This window comes from Aptenodytes patagonicus, chromosome 6, assembly GCF_965638725.1.
Source record: "Aptenodytes patagonicus chromosome 6, bAptPat1.pri.cur, whole genome shotgun sequence".
Taxonomy (NCBI): Eukaryota; Metazoa; Chordata; class Aves; order Sphenisciformes; family Spheniscidae; genus Aptenodytes; species Aptenodytes patagonicus.
This window is the reverse complement of record NC_134954.1, coordinates 75,805,921-75,826,257: the sequence shown is the minus strand read 5'-3', so window position 1 is coordinate 75,826,257 and position 20,337 is coordinate 75,805,921. Positions and strand designations below refer to the sequence as shown.

General features: G+C 40.3%; 1 protein-coding gene across 5 annotated transcripts in view; it reads right to left on the bottom strand.

Annotated features, from left to right (window-relative positions):
• Nucleotides 1-20,337, bottom strand: part of GPD2 (glycerol-3-phosphate dehydrogenase 2) — a 65,871-nt gene that overhangs the window by 15,658 nt on the left and 29,876 nt on the right. For all 5 annotated transcript variants that reach the window (XM_076343225.1, XM_076343229.1, XM_076343227.1 and 2 more), the window contains exons 7-8: nucleotides 4,935-5,099; nucleotides 4,012-4,156 (exon numbers count right to left, since the gene is read on the bottom strand). In XM_076343225.1, coding sequence (XP_076199340.1) covers nucleotides 4,012-4,156; nucleotides 4,935-5,099 — 310 coding nt within the window. The remainder of the gene's footprint in view (nucleotides 1-4,011; nucleotides 4,157-4,934; nucleotides 5,100-20,337) is intronic.

Sequence of the window (20,337 nt, the reverse complement as noted above, 5' to 3'; positions counted from 1 at the left end):
TTTCTTAAGCAAGTTAGCAGACCACAACCCTAAATCAAACAATCAGGCCTTTGGCATCTCACATCTCCATTCACTCTTGAACATCTTGCTCATTGGAATTTCAAATACAAACATTTGGAAATTTTAAAACAGCAATTACTTGAAAGTCATTATGGAATGAGCAACTGCTTTTAATCAAAAAATGGACAATCATTTATATTATGCCACAAAGAAAAGGGAAGGCTGAAACAGAATGCACATTAGAATGGAAGAAGAACAGAACCCTAGTTCTGTTTTGATGCATCTAAGTATATAACAAGAAAAATTTAAGATGAAATATTATTAACCCAAGTTATAATCATCTGCTCCCTGAACAGAGGACAAAAGTAAAGATATACAAAATCCCAATGACTTCTACAACCTGCACTCGCAATAAAGGCAGGGCAGGGGGTTGGGGGTGAGGGTTAGTAACAGAAAGAAAAAGTAGAGAAAACAAGAGAACAGCAACACTGAAATCCTAAGTGTTACGAGTACATTTAAACAGAAAAATTCCAATGATACTGCAGCCTGAGTTTGCTGACCCCCTGCCACTTGAACAGGAATGAACGCCCACTGAGTCTCCAAGGATCCGGACAAAGAAGTGTATTCCAAATGCTCCCAGCTCTCACTAGAGCATTCCTGAATAGGGAAACCATGTTTTGAGGAAGAAAAGGCAAAAAATACCACCTCCATAGTGACTAACAGACACTAATTGGGTGCTAGTATTCAGAGATTTTTCATTTATTTATGCTAGTGCTACAAACAGAATGATTCAGTAAAATGAAGAAAAAGAGTAGTTCTTCGTACAGGAAATTTTAATTTATCTACTAATGTTTTCTGGTATAATGTAAAAAAAAAAAATACACAGGTACAAAACCAGTTATCCTCACCACTTTATTAAATAGCTCTGCTTGTATTTCAGAAAACAAAAGGTTTCTATAAACACTTCAAAGTAAACAGCTTTTATATAGGAAAATATTTAAGCTGCTCCTTTTTTTGTTCATTTTTATTTAAAGGAAAGATGCTGACTTTCATTTCAGGTGCTGGAAGTCCCTGTAAAAACATCTGCAGTCAGTGTAGCAGTCTTCAGGTTTTGCACCTATTCCCCGATAATGGAAGGAGCATACAGGAAGTATATTGAAGGAGGATAAGAGGTAAATATTTAGGTGGTGATAAGGACCATCAGAGGGGAATAATTCAGTGGACTCAAATAACTACTAATGCAATAACCTGAAGGTAGACAAAGACCTGCTTGGATATGAATTACTATTTAAGAGATCCGCAAGCTGAATCACTGAATATTTCATTTTTAGGAAGTCTAAACTGATTACTGAAGGTAAGTTTTCAATATCTGGAAAGACTGGAAGAGAAGCTGAAAATTTCATATATAGCATGTATATTAGAACATTTTTTAGATGATATTTATAGACAGCTTAAGCATACAGTTGGAGAAGTACAATTTAATAGGGGAAGTCAACACAGATTTGTGAAAGGTAAATCACGTCAGACAAATGATTACTTTCTAAAATGAAAAAGCTATTGATTTAGAGACAGGAAACTAGAGATTTAATATACGGTATCAGAATATTCAGAAAACTTTAGACATCTCAAAAGTATGGTGGTTTTTTTTCTTAATGTGATTTCGTAAAAGCTGTTAAAAATAAGGAAGAGAAACAAGTAAAGACTTCAAACTAAGTTTCACCACAACACCTATGGACTGAAGTGTTTTCAGTTAGATTACACAGCAAATGATGAGAAAGGATGAAACAGTTTTCCATATGCCAATTAATTTACTGAATTAATGACTACCAGCTATCCTGGGAAGCTTGTTCTCAGTCTCCTATTGCTAGGTTTGTTCCATCTTACATAAATAACTGAAGAGCCACCAACACAAATTTAAAGTAAGGTGTTTCCCATCAAAAACAAGCGTCCTAACACCCAAATATTGGCTCTTCTGGGACTCCAGAGGCATTTGACCAAAGCACCACAAATGCAGTTAAAGAGCAAATAGGTGACTTTCCACAGAGTAGAACTAAGGTTTAGCAGACAAGTTTACCTGGAATCTGGAATGCAAAGCAGATAGGAAAATTCAAGAAAGAGGGAAAACATCTGAAATTTGTCAGAAGGGAGGGAAAAAAAGTATTGCATTCATAGACACATTTCAGGCAGGAAGCCTATTTGAACAAAGGTAGCGAAAATCGTCTCTTATTTTAGCAGATAATATACTTAAACAATAGGGAGTGAAAGAGACTAGAATAGATATATGTATAGTAAAAATAGAATTAATGAGAGGAGGAATACTGGGACTATTAATGAAGAACGTAAATGAGTAAGAAACCCATGGGAAATGAATGCATTAGGTTAACATTAGTTTCACAAAATCTTAACTATGTTTATACCTAAAAACCTCTACCTGTTATAAAATTTTCATTTCTGTGAGTCTGGGCCAAAATTCTATAAAACATTTACCACAAGGCAAGTGGATGCAGTGAAATGACAATCTTCGTTTGTTAAGGATTATTCCTTGGCACCAGGAGAAGACTTGATACAACTAAGATTAAATACCATGAGTATTTTCCATCTAGCAGACAGTTCCTTGGTTTAAGCTATCCCACTTCAAGGAAATTCAGTGCAGTTTTAGCTAATCAGCTGTACTGTGGAGGCAGTATGTGGGTAGGTACTATTTTACAAGAAAAGTAATGCCCACATGCTGACATACACAGGGGAACAAGGAGAACAAGAATTCTCTACATTTCCAATTAAAATTATTAGGTTATTACACAATAAATAAATTAGAGCCCTCATGCATATCAAGCCATCTACTTTGAATTTTCAAAGTGATTCAAAGTTTTAAAACTTTATGTGTTCTTGCTGTAGGGCCATAAAGTCAATCACACGTGCTTCTCAAAGTATATGAGGAAACTAGGATTACAACCCATTTCTCCACATTGCTAGTGCTTTAAAGCAGCTATCAGGTCATTTTCCTATTTTTCATGTGGAAAGAACAGAATGCAAGAGTGATTTTACACTAGGCCAAAACCACCTCAATTTTACAGTCTACAGTCACGTCCTATCAGGATAACTCTGCAAAAACAACATGTTGTGCACTGGAAGTCTAAATTTATATTCACAGAGGAGTGCAATGATGATATGGAAGGCATTATTATAAGTGCACTGTATCAACAGAATTGGGATAAGTCTATAAATGTGATTTTCCATTAGGATGCTAATGACTTCAGAAACCAAAGGTAATATTTGAGCTTCAACTGACAAGGCTTACTTGGTAGAAGGGGATTTGGTTTTGCAGCAGCAAATAAGGAAAGAAGCAGGAGTCTGCAGAGAGCACGCTCGCAGAGTGCCACGGGAACCTCTTCTGTAACAAGGTCAGCAGAGGGAGGCAAGTCCTTTCCACCAAAACAACCACGGGTGGGTGGGCTTGTGTCCACAGCAGTGTCAGAATTTAATCGTGTTATTTTGAACTGCTTATTATATTGCCTACATGCTGCATTCGTATTTACTATGAGTGCAGTCATAATGTTGCAGAGTACAGTGGCAGAGCATTATTGCATAGAGAGTTTGATATTTAATAGGACAAGAGTTTTCCTCTCTGGAAGGTTTTATATGCTTCCTGTTTTCTTAAGGGAGGTGAACAAGCAGTCAGTACACTCAACTCAAACTCATTACTAAAAAAAAAGGTGCCTTTCACAAGTCTGTTGTAGATGCTCTGCCTAAACACCCTTCTGCTTCAGCAGGAGTTCTGCCTTGGTGAGTTTTAACTAAGAACTACAAGACTTCAGTCTTTTCTGAATATATGAAATTGTTATTCTCACAGGCACAGTGCCAGAATCCTCTTTAAAAAACAAAAACAAAAAATAAAAATCAAATTGTGCATTCAAAACTACCATAAAACCTACAAATGCGTCTCCGCAAGCTTATTTATTACAGACACCAGCAGAGATTGTTACAAGCGGTTTAGGCTTTGAATATCGTTACCTGTAATAACCAGGCATCACAATATGCACGCCTGCACTTGGCTGACAGATGTTTGGTACTTCCTGATCATCCATTTTGCGCACAGAGTCTGTGAAAGGTCCCGTAGCATTGATAACACATTTGGCTTTGACATCAAACTCCTGCCCTGTGAAAGAAAACAGTATCAATCACATACACCATTTGTTTTCCTGCTCACTGACATGCTCTATTATTAATCTATCTATGAACTTAACCTACTGCAAAGTATATTGTGCTTCTCTGAACATAACAGCTGGAATGGTTTTTAAAAATTAACAAAGTTTTCACGTAACACCAGATTTGAAAGAGTGTTTTACAGTGAAATTCCATCTTATCCGTAAAGGCAGAAGAACATAGACTGGGTAGAAGTTCAGCTGAAATCTGCCTCTCAAACAAGAGAAATTTCAGTCTCAACCCATAGACTCGGTAAATGGGATTATTACTGTACAGCACATAGCATTTTACAATATCATCTTTGCTTGACAGAAGGGTTTGGATGTAAAGCTTAGTCTACCCTGCCAAAAACACTAGGATTTGAGTGAAAAATCTGACAGAAGTTAAAGATGATTGACATTAATGGTATGCCACTGCACTCTGGGAAGATGGCTCCTTTGTCGGTTCATTGATATTTACAAACAGCAGTGTTCCCTGCTCCTCCCGCGTTTCATTATTTCTGGGTTTCTTTAATGAAGAGAGTATGATCCCCTAAAGTGCTGTGCTCTCTGTTCCACCGCGGCACGGTAAAGCCTGCTGCAGAAAGCCATCGCTTCCACCCACCGGGCAGGGTGCTACAGACCGAAGGGTGCGCAGTACGGCACCGCTCGCCGGTCGGCCGGCTGGCCAAGGCGGGCAGGAGGCTGGCTTTGGGTCCCCGCGCCTCTCTGCGCCGCTGGGAGGGCACACACCTGTTAAGACGTCCCTGCAGCGCACGCCGCACACGCGCTCCTTCCCGCTGGCTGGGTCTGTCGTCTTGAGCAAGCACAGCACTTCAGCGTAATTGGCCATGGCAGCGCCGTACCTGGCAGCAGTGAGGGCGATGGCGAGGTTCATCCGTGCGTCGTTGTGCTGTCCTGCAGCGGGGACGGGACCGGAGGAAGGACACCAGTCACCTCCAGCCACAGACTTGTGGTATGGAAGTGTGTCAGAACCGATCTGTCACATCTGTCCCTGTCACATTGAATAGGCGTGATGGCTGCTCGCGTCTAACGAGAATTATTTAAAGATACATCCCCTCTGCTGCGCCGGAGCACCCGACTGCTGTATTGGCAGCAGCACACCTAGCTGCGTTCCCTACACGGGCCTCTGTAGCATCAGAGACCATACAACATGCCACAGCCTTTGCACACTGTGAAACTGGGAATTAGTACTCGTTCACCTCCAATTTAGAAAAGGACAAATCACTTTTTTCTTTACCTTTCCCTGTACAATCGTGCTGTAATTCTGTAACTGTATCTAAGTATTCGTTTGACAGCCCAACCAGTATTAATCAACAATTCCTATTAGCAAGTGTACTGCACAACATTCAACATCCAAGAAACAACCTTTCAGAGACTGTGCCAAATTACCAGCTTTCTATAGCTGTTTTTTCTTGTATATGCATTTTAACTTCCCAACATACAACATAAAAGCATCAAAAAAAGAGAAATAAGTAGACAAGAATTAATGAAGGATTCTTAACATATATCATTAAAGATTTATTACCGAAATTCCCTCGTTAAAGAAAACCAAGAGAGAGGCGGAGGGACCATGAGGGGAAGATGATTAATTACTTTGAAATACTGGCTTCACCTGAGACTTTTCCTATTTATTATTGCCACTGAAGTTAAAGTCCTGGATGCTGCCTAGAAAGAATTACTATACATTGAAGGGGCCAGGCTCTGTGTGTCCTGAATAATTAATTTACGAGAGGGTTAAACTTCCTGAGGTACGGTTCACTTCCCCACGCGTTTTGACCACTTCTATCAAAGATAATACTGATAAGGTGATAAATTTGTAATAGATATTGTAGTTGATTTATGTTGCCAGCATTCCCAACGTTTAGTATAAATGGTTTATGTAAAGTTTGGTCCTTCTGATTCTGCCTGTGCAATCTCGAACCACTGCGCAAATAATCTGTTCCTAGCTAAAAGGGCAAAGTTATAAAGATGGGATCAATGGCCTCGAAGGCACCACCTCCCCTCCCCAAACTTCTCATTCTAACACAGCGGAGACGATACAGTGCAATCAGTCTTCAACTACAAGAAAAAAAAAAAAAGTTATGCGAAGCGTACAGAAACAATAACATGATAAAGCACCGATGAAGAAACAAACAGTAACTCCAATTCAACTAAGCAAACAATGCCCAGAATAAACTGCAGAAAAGAACAGCAAAACAACTGAGCAAGATGTCAAGAGAAGTTGGGGATGCTCCATCACACAAGATGCATAAGACTCAACAACCATCTGTCAGAAGTGGCAGGCAAATCACTAAATAAATGCATCAACATTTATGCCGCTATAGTGTCAGGGAATGGATAAGATGACCTTATGAGGTTTACCTCAAACCTTAACATTTTAATGCAGGGTTGAGAGAATGTGTATCTCATATATATAGAGAGAGAGAGCACTAGACAGAAAAAAGACAAAGAACAGTGACAAGCTGCATTACAGTAGCTGCTTCTACGTAAAGCAGAATACAGCACATATTCCAAAGTAATCCAGGAAATGCTCCTCTAGCCCAAAGTCGAAGGCTTTCAGAAGTGCAGCGTTCTGGAGACACCCCTCTTTATTGTGGTGCTTGATGTGGGGGATCGCCTGACCCACAGGATAGTGCAAGTCTTGGCTTCACAGGACAAGAAACCCAGCACAAACCAGAAACTACCCTCAAACAAGTGCCCTCCATGTATAAATGAAACCCTGGGGTACCTGTTTCCGTGCGGTGGGATTTATTCTTTCATTGTAGAAGGACCCCAGGGCCCAGAGGGTTTCCTTCGTTACTTTTTGATCCTCCCTCAATTTGTTCTTGCCATCAGTGCATAAGGCGGTACCCGATACAAACTGGTTTTCTCTGTCTGACACAGGGAGTGGATTCGTCACACAAAAGCAGCGCAATTTACAGTGTTAGCCAATATTAGCTTTGGTCTATGGGAAGTCTTACTGTTTAAGTTTTGCAAGCTTGCCTCTTCCCAGTTTTGTGACTTATTTGTCCAGACCAAAAGCAATCCAGAGAAACCAATCAGCAGAATAAATAATGTGGAAACAGGTGTCATTTCTAAAAAGAACAAACATCTAAGTAACAATTGTTTATTAAGCCCCAAATCCAAGAGCTGCTCAGCATTTTGTTGAAACTCCTAATGCTCCTAACGTCAGAGTGAGCTAAGGATACGCTCAGTGCATTTCAGGATTTGGACCACTGTGTTCAAGATAACATTTTCACGCTTTCTCTGAAACTCTCATCCATTTCCCCCTCATCATTATTCTGATGTGAGAAACCCCTTGCTATTACTCAATTCTCAGCTGTCCAAAAGGAACTCTGAGTGCCTAAGTAATGTATTTGCAAGAAGAGGACTGGGAAATAACCAGTTCCTGATTAACTACACATCTAGAAAAACCCACTGGCTTCAGACTGATGTGATCTACAGTGTGGAGTCCTAGAGTATTTCGTAGTATAAAAAGGAGATCTGTCAAGGTCTAGATTTGAAAGAAATGAAGAGTGACTTACCGGCTCAGAAATTTATCATCTGTGGAGAATAATACTGCAACAGTTTGGTAGACATCAGGTCACAGTACAATAGTTTTGATACTTGGGAACAGCTTTTTTTATTTTGTTTTGTTTTTAAAGCCTCCCAACTCACACGTGCACATTTTCCCCCAGACAATTACATTAAAATCCTGCACTTCATATGCAATTATCTTTTTTTCTTGATATCTGAAGAAGCGCTTGCTCTTCCTCCATGCACACCCCCCATTATAAAGGTACCGTAGTCAGATCAGTTCTTACTACAGCACCATTCACAGTTGACAAAGCATATTTTCTGCTGATTAAAGTAAAACCAGCTGTTTATATGTGTGCTAGTTTGGAATCAGGAATGTTTATTTCAAAGAGATTGGTATGTGTCCTGGTACTTAGATGACCCTTACCACTCTAGAGAGAAACAGAAGGAGGAAGCAAAGCAAAGATTCTGCATCTCAACCTTTTCGACTTTTCAGTTAAACACCATTCTCTCCAGCTAAGATTTAGAGATCCTGCAAACCCAAGATAAAAGCGCCTCCAAGCTTAACTTCCTCCAGAACAGACATGTAAACCTTTCTTGACACGAGCACTGTTACCATGTTCAGAAGATCATAGAATCATAGAATCATTAAGGTTGGAAAAGACCTCCAAGATCATTGAGTCCAACCATCGACCCAACACCACCATCCCCACTAAACCATGTCCCTAAGCGCCTCATCTACACGTCTTTTAAATACCTCCAGGGATGGGGACTCAACCACTTCCCTGGGCAGCCTCTTCCAATGTTTAAACACTCTTTCAGTAAAGAAATTTTTCCTCATGTCCAATCTAAACCTCCCCTGGCACAACTTGAGGCCGTTTCCTCTCGTCCTATCGCTTGTTACTTGGGAGAAGAGACCGACCCCCACCTCGCTACAACCTCCTTTCAGGTGGTTGTAGAGAGCGATGAGGTCTCCCCTCAGCCTCCTCTTCTCCAGGCTAAACAACCCCAGTTCCCTCAGCCGCTCCTCATAACACTTGTTCTCCAGACCCCTCACCAGCCTCGTTGCCCTTCTCTGGACACGCTCCAGCACCTCGATGTCCTTCTTGTAGTGAGGGGCCCAAAACTGAACACAGTGTTCGAGGTGCGGCCTCACCAGGGCCGAGTACAGGGGCACGATCACTTCCCTACTCCTGCTGGCCACACTATTTCTGATACAGGCCAGGATGCCATTGGCCTTCTTGGCCGCCTGGGCATGCTGCCGGCTCATGTTCAGCCGGCTGTCGACCAGCACCCCCAGGTCCTTTTCCGACAGGCAGCTTTCCAGCCACTCTTCCCCAAGCCTGTAGCGTTGCATGGGGTTGTTGTGGTGGAAGTGCAGGACCCGGCACTTGGCCTTGTTGAACCTCATACAGTTGGCCTCGGCCCATCGATCCAGCCTGTCCAGGTCCCTCTGCAGAGCCTTCCTACCCTCGAGCAGATCAACACTCCCACCCAACTTGGTGTCGTCTGCAAACTTACTGAGGGTGCCCTCAATCCCCTCATCCAGATCATCGATAAAGATATTGAACAAGACCGGCCCCAACACTGAGCCCTGGGGAACACCGCTCGTGACCGGCCGCCAACTGGATTTAACGCCATTCACCACAACTCTCTGGGCCCGGCCGTCCAGCCAGTTTTTGACCCAGCGCAGAGTACACCTGTCTAAGCCGTGAGCCGCCAGCTTCTCTAGGAGAATGCTGTGGGAGACAGTGTCAAAGACTTTACTGAAGTCCAGGTAGACCACATCCACAGCCTTTCCCTCATCCAAATGATGCCGAGGAAACCTAAGGCATAGTTGTGCGATAAATGGCAAGGTAACCAAAAGCTTCTAAGGGAGGTCCTGGATTACCTACTTAAGATAGCTCTGCATCTGTTGTCCTTCACAGCAGCCACTGGTGCTCCAAAGCAAAACAAAGAAAACAGTTACTCCCCCTTGCTACCAGAGGTAACCTCTCTATGATACCACGGGGTTCTTTTCCCCAAATGTTGCAAGCCAAAAAGTTGTTATAAAATATCAGAATGGCTAAGCCCAATTAATTTGGCATCCTTTTCCATAACAAGTGAGCTCCTGGAGATCTCATAACTAACCTGTAGGCAATACAGTGAAATTGTAATTATGACATTCACCAACAACAGATGTTCACAAACACCCTGCCCTGGAGAGGTCACTGCTGCTTCAGTCCTGTTGCTCGAGGGCTAGTTTTGAGAGCACTTTTTGTTGCATGCATGTCAGTTGTCAGCTGGATGCGTCTCAACGATGGTGCGAAAGGCAGCCATACCTCAGCATCTTTGGAAGAAGCATCCAAGAGCCAACTAGTGGAACACGCCGTGTTTTCTTTGCAACTCCTCCCGTGATACCTCTTGAAAATAAGAGGATGTTTAAATCCTTTAAGTTATTGCTAGCAAGAGAAACTGAAAGAATCATCCATCTCATTATTCACTATTGTCATCTGCTTGTAATATAGTAACAATGGAGCAACACTTTAATATTTATTAAGGGTAGTCAACCTAGCTTTTAGCAAAAACACTGGCCTAAGTGCTTTCATTACATTAACACTGAGTCCTCTTTAAAAAAACCCTTATTCTTAGAAGGCAAACTGCTGAAAACATTTAGTGTGTGAAGACATTTTCTGTAAGTGTGTCCTACATCATGATAAGACCAACAGTGATGTCATTTGGTTTATAATTTCTTTTTGTGTAATTTAGGAAAATTCTATTTTCATTCCTTAGTAGCAAATGTTGTATTTCTTCAAAGACGAACAGACAATGCTTCCGTTGGCACTAAAAGAATCCTCCCACAGAGTGCACATAGTGTACATTCAATTTTATTTTTATCAATGCTGAACCACAGCCAGTAGTGGTAACAAAGCCCACAGACTGTAGAAATTTGTTTGTGACTGATTCAGTAGAGTTGTGAGAAAACCACAGTGTTAATAAGGCACTCTGGCAGTTCTAGTATATTCTGTCCTGTGTCACACTCTGACACCTATTACTTTTATACCAATTCCTGCTTTCTCCTCTGCAACTCTATTCAGTTGAAGATAAACAGCACACAGTAGCCAGTGACTGCATATTTTTTTTAAGAAGCCAGAAGCTCTTAAAAACTGGAGCGTAACCTTTGTTCATGTTAACCTTTTTATGCTAAGAACTAACACCTCGTTATCGAGTATACCTGCTGCATGACAATTAGTCATGTAACAATGCACGCAAGCACTGCAGCAATTGCCCCAAATACGCTTTGGCTCATACTGCAACAGCATAGCCGTAATGTCTGGTTTTGCAAACTTCTTGCTTTAAGGAACAGGTTGGTCCCTGCAGCAGACATGAAAGCCTCACCTTTTCGCAATTTACAGTCTTTTCTGATTAGGCATATCTAGTTATTGCTGTGGAGGTCAAGTTTAATGGAGACTTGGAAATTAGCCATGCAAGAAGCTATATGACAGTCTTAATGAACTTTCTCAAGAGGGCAAATCTTTCCATAGAACCACCTACAAGGCTTCTTCTGAAAGGAAAAATACATTAAAAGAAATATTTGAATGAGAGAACTAGGCCCACAGTATGGTCACAATTTTATATCCCTACATAATGCAGCCATACAAATAAGTTGGGAGGATTTTTTTGTTTTCTTTTAAAAAGCTGAGGGGATAAAGGCAAACTGAATACTTGCAAATTAACCTCTTGCTTGTATGTTACTCCTTTACTGATACCAATGAACTCCACTTATTTAACTAGAATACTTAACTGCACCTCACGAGGCAGTCCCTTGGATTTGGAACATACCCAAAAACCTACCACCCAGCATCAAGACGAGGATATTACTGGATCACCACAATAATGACACCCATTCGCCCCAAAAGCACTGATATTCCAAAAGTTATTTTAAAAGTATATTTCTGTACCTATACGTTATATTCTTACAACAGCCTTGCACTAGAAAGTTGCATGCGCACAATAAAGAAAAGCAATGCATGAAATCTAATTATTTCACATGCATGAAAGTTTTCTTGTGGTGTATATAGAAACCTTACCAAAACCTTAACAGATTTGAGGCTGATGAGTGATAATTATACATCACTATACATAACTAAGTTACCAGGACTGCCCGCATCCTCTGATTTTTAAATAAGTGCTTAATTGCATGAACAGTTTTATTACAAGCATTAAAAAAGGAACTCAACATCTGTTGTACATACGGCAATCAGTTTTATCCAAGTTTAGGCATTATGAATCAGCTGGAGTGACTCAAAATTGTTCCAGACTTCTCCGAGAAAGAACTCAGCAAGTTCTTTTCCCCAAACGCAAGTAGAATAAGTTCAGAGGTAAACATCAAATTTGACTCATGAGTCACAAGTCATTAAAAATGCCCTCAGACCTGAACTATTTCTTGCTCTCTGAATCCCATGAAATTTAAGTGAAGTCAAAAATTCACTGAAAACTAACAGACTTTCTAGGATACGTAGCATGCACGCATTTGTTCTTGGCCTGCTTCAGAGGGAAGAGCGTTCTGACTCGATTAAATCAGCTCCATCACACCCACATATAACAACACAGCAATATCACACCAGATTGTTAATACTTCTCATACAAGTCATGTATAATTTGAATTCTGCTTTCCACTGCGTTATCTGTGCTGCTGAAATACAGCCCAACCAGGTGGGAAGAATGATACGCATCTAAATATGCACTTTGCACTGGAAAAAACCACCCCACCCCCCATATTTTAGTTCTTTAAGAACTGCCCTGAGATGTAGATATTTTCAGTCCTCACTCTGTAAGAGCTTTAATGGAAAGGAAAGCCTTGAGTTTGGCCTTCTCATGGGTAAATTTATTCTAACAGATTCAAACTCAGATTTGACACATCAAGTTTAAGTAATCAGTAGCAGTCATTTTAAAGAATTTCTTGCTTCCTCCATTTAGCACCAGCTTAGGCCACAAGAAATATTCTCTATTCCTGTGAGCGATGGAGGTGAAGAGGGAACCATCAGCATCCGACTTTTAGGTTCTGGCTCCTCAAGGGTCTGGAAGGACTAATGCCCGTTTACCAATAACAGCTACATTTATCAAACCTTAACACACACAGCTTGAGAGTGTGCTGCAGAGACCACGCAAGATGCAACGTAACCACTATTTTACAAGACAAGCTTAGGGAACTTAAGAAATTCAAGATTATTTTCATAAGGCAAGATTAAAGGAATGGAGGAACCTGTGACCAAACAAACTGCATGTATGGATAAAAACAAACAGATCACAATTAAAATCAGGAAATGAAAGTACGATACATTCCAACTTACGTAGAGAGTTATAAACAAATGAATAACATAAGCAAGAGACAGGAAGCCCATAACAGCTTTTTTTTTTTTTTAAATTAAAAATCACAATACCCTGGAGAATGTCTGTCTAATCAAGTCTACTGCCAAGTTACAGTACAGAAGCTAAAACTCATATTGAAGCTAGGATATCAGCATACAAAAATAAGCCACAATATCCAGGCACATCAAGTGAGAGACAAAATTTGGAATTATTGTTCTGTGCTACCGCTTTATAATTATGTTGTTTCCCACTTCTTTTGTATCAGCCTTCAACTTGTCACTACAATCACATTGCAATGTCAGTGTAAGTAAAAGCACAGTGTTAAAATGAAACTAAACATTGTCACTGTCAGTTTATGGAAACTGCGCTAAAATGTCACCGTGAACAACTGTCACGGCAGGTCTGCCGCGGCCGTGCCGCTGCGCCAGAAAGAAACGTGATGATGTCAATACAGCTTACTGTGTACCCGCACGGCATAAGAGCTGACTAGTACTCCCAATGTTCACGCTAACAGCTTAAATTTGGGGCAAACTCACAATTTGAGACAAAGCTTTGGTTTGCACACCGCAGCAGCTATTTTTTAAGCCCAAATGAAGTAGCGATTGCCTTGTCAGCTATTGCACGTTGTGTTCAGCAGGCGGGACGCCGGCCTCCGCTGTGTGACCCAGCAGAGACCAGCCGGGGCCAGAGGGACCAGCCGGGGAACAAGAAGTCACAGGAGGGATGGACTGCCGTGCCAGAGCTGGAGAGAGGCAGCGCTGCTCCCGAGGACGGGGACATGGCACGCTGCAAGTGGCCGGGATGGGCAGTCAGGTGCCAGCTGGAGGGGACCACGTGCACCGAGCGGTGCCAGGCAGCGGGCAGGCAGGGGAGCAGGCGGAGATGCTGCCGACAGAGGGATCCACCCCATCCGATCGGGAAGTCGACCAGCAGCATTTTAACAGGTAATTCACCCCTCAACCTAGAGAAACCCAGCGCATGAATGGATACAGAAACAGGCCAGGAGATGCCGGGCGAGGTGAACTCTGCTGATGGAAGAGGAGGAGCGCGGTGAGGAAGATGAGCAACATGCACCTCCCCAGCCCTTCCCGAGGATTGGGGCTACTCCGGCCCCGTACGCCGAACAACATGGGGGCAGCCACCGGAGCAGGGGAAGGAGCAGGAAGATGTACAGGCATCCCATAATGCGTTTTCATTCACCATACATATAATCATACCTACAATATGGAACAGTGTACATATTAACTAATGACCGACTATTAAGTTCACATAAAATGCACACATATAAATTACAGCAGAGTTACATGCTTCGATGGAGTCTTTTCCCTAAAAGCCACGACACACTGGGGAACGCTCAGATGTTTGTGGCACAACGTGCAAATAATGTCGTTTTGCTCAGGAATAATCTTAAATCTTTTAGGTAACATGATCTGAAGAATTATTCCCCATTCACTTCTTAAGGGACACAAAAACCATCCTTTGCTTATACGAGCATTAAAAAAAGAAAAGAGAGAGGCACAGAATTCACTAGAATATTCATCATTTCCAACCTTAAACCCACAGCGTACAAACAGACGAATCCAGCAAGTCAGAGAGCAAAGCCAATTTAATCTGTGGCTCCCCTGAGGTAAATGTAGTTCACAGTCCTGCCCCCACCCCAACCTCAGCCATAATCCCTGCTTCCTGGAGGTAAGAAAGCACTGGAGTGAGGAAAATTCTGCAGCAGGATATAATGATCCAAAATGACAGGGACAATAATGACAATGAATTTCATGTCTCCCAGTCATGAGCTGGGGATGCTTGACTGGGCTGACTTACACAATTAAATTGTTACAGGTACAGCAGGAGATGCAGTTATCATCCGCATGCTTTTGGGAAGGACGCCTCCAGCAAAAGGAAGAAGAGTGCTGCAGATGCACGGTCCCTTTTGTTAGGAGCAAACGGCCACTCCTGCAGGGACACTAGTGCGGCTGCACCCTTTGACAGCGGCAAAACTGGGTTAAAGATGCAAGCCATTTTAGGCTATTGATTTTATCCCTTTTGAAAACGATTAAAAAAAAAAAAAGCTCTGATGGATAAAGCACGGCGTGACTCGAGCCACTGTATGCTGAGAAGCACAAGCAGAGACCCAACGGATTTTATCAGAGAATTGGGAAGCACCGTTTATAACGGATCCCCACTAGTGTTTACACTAACGCCAGCAAGGAAAAATACTATCGCTTCTATAGGTTCAGCCGGAGACTTGTATTTCATTTTACGTGCATTCCACTAGAGGCAGCCAATATTACCTTTACAAGCCCTCTCGTAGCAGGCTGCCGATTCTCTTCAAGATTTCACATACAACTCTATTATATAGAACATGGGACAAAATGTATTTGAAAGCAACGGGATATGGAGAATACGCATAGAATTTTCCAGGTTATACCTACAGTTAGTGTGCCTGCAAGGCTTCTTTCATTCATCCAGCTTCAATTTTTAAATACCAAGAAATATGGTTAGCTGTGTATTTCACCTATAGAAAGTCTTTTCAGTGACAAACTGTCAAAGAGTTTTTATATCCAGGGAAGGAAAAAAAAAGTCATACAGTTGTCTGCATCTGTAATAGGGTAATACCCCTATTACAGCTCAACATTCTCAAAATATTAATTTGTCAAATATGAATTATAAAGCCATAACATTTCATAATTCAGGACACACTCAAATACTAGGAAAAAATAGCTACAAGAGCCTAAATAAAAAAAAGCATTTATTCCATTTTTGACAGCTTAATGAATGCCCTACTCTTTTGCATTGATTTTTGTGTGTATGTGTCTGTGTGTGTGTGCCTGTGTGCCTGGGAAGGATTTCTCATGGGGTTTGCTGTAAACAAGGAAAGCTAAATCCTCTGCCAAAGCTTCTTTTTCTACCTTTAAATAACCTCCATATTTAATATTTCAGGAGAGAATATATACAAGAATACTGAGAATGCAAAAAATAAAGAACAATTACTTACATTGCAGCAAGTATACTGGAAATTTGTAGAACAAGACATTAAACAATCAAATACCTTGATGTGGCAAAACAGTCACAGAAGTAGTATATGTTAATACCTGCTTTCAGAAAATAGCAGTAAATTCAAAGAGCAGGGTCAACAAAGCCCTAAGATCTTAAATTCATGACTGATTCCAGAACACAAGTTTTCCTTACACACCTAAAGGCTCATCTTGCAAGGCAAAATATGTTAACAAAAAAGTCTGCAAGCACCTAGAGATAGAAAAATAATGCATCTTAAAAAGAATTGTGCCACTTAGAATTTCTAAACACTTTAAATTGAAATATTCTGGCCAGTTGGATCTCTGCTTTAATGATTTTCCTAGTTCTTAACATAATGAACTATGTATAATTTAAATGGAGATTAATTCTTCCATTTAAAGTGCTTTAAAATAATTCTGCCTATGATCTTGAGATCTCAGCCCAGCTTCTCCATAGTGCCTCTTCTCCAGTTTTCCTTAAGCTACATAAGTGGAACTGACAGATCACTGCTCAGATAGCAGCCACGTTCTTCCCCCAAAATGTTGCCTTTTTGCTATTCAGGAGTATCCTAATACCAACAAATGCTAAATGAAGTCTGACATGTACCCCTAAGAAACAAACTTGTAAGTTGTGGCTTCAAAGAAAACCTTGAATAAATAGGACACATTGTGTACACCCAGGCTAACATCCAACATATGCTTTAGTTTCCTGATGCTGAGACAGAGCAAGAATAGCCTCTGGTAAAGTCTCTGATTTGCTGTTGCTGGTACTTCCAACATTTATAATGTACCTTTTTTTTTTTTTGCCTGTATAAACAATTTAAAAAATGTAATTAAGAAGACCACAGCAACATTTCAGAACACAACATATTCATGAATAATGGATTATTTGACACGCCACTAGTTTGATCAACAATTACAAAACAAAACAAAGAGCGTTCCTGATCTTTCCTTTGCAAAAGAACATCGCCACCAATAAGTCATAACTGGACAGGTGGTTTTATCAAATAAAAAAAGTAACCTACATAATGAACGTTTTTAATTCTTCCCTTTGGTCGTGGTGATCAACATGCCAAACAGCGAGATGTGGCTAGTAGGTGCTATTAACAACTACAGATAGAAAGAAAGCATGATAGAGACAGGAATAAAGATAAAACTACATTTAACTGCACATACAGAATCAGTTAAGACATGCCATTCTTAAAAGGCCAATTTATTTATTTGTTATTTAGGGAAGACAGAGAAGGGATGGACAGAGAAGATAAGGATATGACCTACTTTAAGACACACATATATATTTTCACCATTATTTAATGCTCTATTTTATGACTAATCCTTCTGAAAGAACTAAAAGGAGTTTAATTCAATCATATCAGCCCCTTCTCTACTTTAAGTTCAATTCCTTTTCCCTTTTGTCCTCCATTCCTCCGGATTTAGGGCATGAAAGTGTATCATTAAAATCCAAGTATAATAATTTACAAGATCTAAAGTGTGCTTGCTGAAACATTATGACTTAAAACAAATTTACTGTGGACAGAACACAGATTACTTGGTCACAATAAAATAATTAATGTGTTACAACACAGCGTGAGCCCCTCTACACCATGGGCCGTAGGCTGACCTACAGAGGAGTCACTACAGACAAAATTTAATTCTGGAATGTGGCATGTTAAGAATTGATTTAACACTGTAGTTGGAAAGTTTTTGTTCTGGATTAGGTGCAGCCTCAAAGCACCCTAATGTATATTATGAACTCACAAGTTTGATACTTTAGTGCTTCAGAACCACTTTATTCTTTTAGGAAATTGAGGTTTGGTGGAGCTTTGAGAGTTTTTTTTTTTTTTTTTAGTTTTTTCACTGAAAAACACCATTTCTTTAAATTCTGCATAAAAACGTGGATAACTAAGCTGTAGTCTTATAAGTAAAACAAAATAATAAAAATTTTGTACATTTCCTTTTTTTCTATTTGACACTTCTTTGTTTCCAATATGTAGAGTGTGGGTTTGTTTCCTATTGCTGGCGAAGGCAACAAAACCATCAGAGACATCTCTCAGTCATTCAGAGAGTTCTGCACTGTATTGCTGCACAGATGTTTTCCACTAAAAGACCACATGGTATCTTGGTGCTGAATTTTCATTTATTGCAACACTATTTAAAACAATTATTCGTCCAAGAAACTTGAAGACTAATTTTAAGGCTGTCTTGTAAATGTATATCTTTAGAATGCTGGAGTAGTAAATAGCTGCGATACATCCAAACTAACTATTTAATCAGAAAAAGACTTCAATAGATTATAGATAGATTTCAAGTTATAGTGCTCTTACGAGAAGTGTAATTAGAGTTAAGAGAACCACTTCGTTCTTCCTGCATGCTCCTGGGATCCCTTAAAACAGTCTAAGGGATAGCTTATGATAATGAAAAAATAAATCTGAATTACTTCTATGTATGCTATTTACAGCAGCTCTTGTTACAATATACAAAAAATACCACATAATCCCATAACAAGTTTTGCTTCTAAACAACCTATTTCCTCTAGACCTTAAAAATAAGACAGAGAAGATGCAGTCTCCATCAGAGGTAAAGGATGGACTTAATTTTTACTTAAATCTCACCCTACTCCCAGTTAAGAACCTACACATATATATTCCCACACAAATTTTTTTTTTTTCCAGTCTGCTGGGTTCTGTTTAAGAAAACTTGCAACTATCAACACATGCTTTTGCCAGAAGCCTCACAAATACTATCTGAGTCCAGTGTGTTTTGAGAGTCCTTCCTACTTCTTCCCAGTACAAAAGCCCCTATTGATAAGCTGATGAATAGTGTAAATGCAGTTCTAAAAAGGGGAAAGAACTACCTTTATAATCAATTTTGTGTGAAGACCTTTCTGGCTGCCAAAAGGTCAGAAACTAGGTAAAAACTAACTAGAACTGTACCACTACTGAAGTAAATCAGTATTTAAGCTATTTATTCTTTCCAAGCCTGCAAGGAATCTATGGCTTTTTGCCCTATCCTCAACACATTTGACGTTTTGATATTACCTAGCTGGCCCCATTACCAAAAAAGTTTTGCCAAAACTTTCTGTCTTGGAAGGGAAGTGGAAGAGGACTAGAGAAGGGGGAATACTAATCTAACTAAAAACACATCCTGAAACAGAGTAGAAATCTGATGCAAAGAAAACATATTCAAGAAAGCAATTATGACAGCGTATCCTGGTACTCAAACTTAAGCAGTTTTCCAACTTTCCAACATTTAGAATTTGTACAAGTTCAGTATTTTTTAAATACTGAAGTTCTGACAGTTTGGGGATGTAACCTGCATGACATTGAAAAGTATTAAGATACAGCAGTTTGGATAAAGCTCAACACACGTGTACATCAACGCAAATGCTAATATTCCGGACAAGCAAAGTTTCTAGGTAGTCATTCGTCAAGTAAGCCAACTAAACCTTCACCAATTTTGTTTCAGATTGCCTTGTGCATCTGTAGGGACTGAAGGGACAGAGACAGAGTTAAGAAATTCTTTGCTTAGAAGATCCACTGAGACACCTGTTGCTATACAGCTATGCTAGGGACTTATTAATAGACTAATTTCACAGAAGGTGGCAAAAAGGCTTATCCATTCTTACATTACAAACAAGAGCTCCTTCCAAACATGAATACACATGAACACTTCTGAATGTGAAAATTGCTATTTCTGGACAACTGCAGTGAGTTCTATTAAGTCATCATTCTATTTTGAATGAACACTGAAAGACTTGCAGAAAGCTTCTTTATTTTCTCGCACTCAGACACCAATTCTGTGTAAGTGTTATACACAAACATACATAAAAATTGCTGATACAACAGATTAAATAACTCGAGCTGGAGGCATTTTTCCTCTTGTGAATTTATAACCCTTTATTTAAAGGGGTTTTAAGAGAAACCATTCATGTCTTCTAGCAATCTCTATACTATTGGATTATAAATACGAGGAACGCTGTCTTTGCAGAGCAACCAGTTTCACTGGTGATACAAAAAGTAATTGATCCAGGCCTCATCCAACCCAGTGCAAGAACCACAACCAGCAGCCAGGTCATCCAGATAGGTTTGAAGTCATTTACACAGTGGAAGTGCTACAGCAAGCCATTTAACACGACCGGAACGATCGCACTTTCTTGACTTACGATACCTCAGAAGAAGTGTTCAGTCTGAGAAGTGTATAGCAAAATCATGCACAGCTGGAAAGCTGTAGGGAATCACAACGCTAGAATGTTT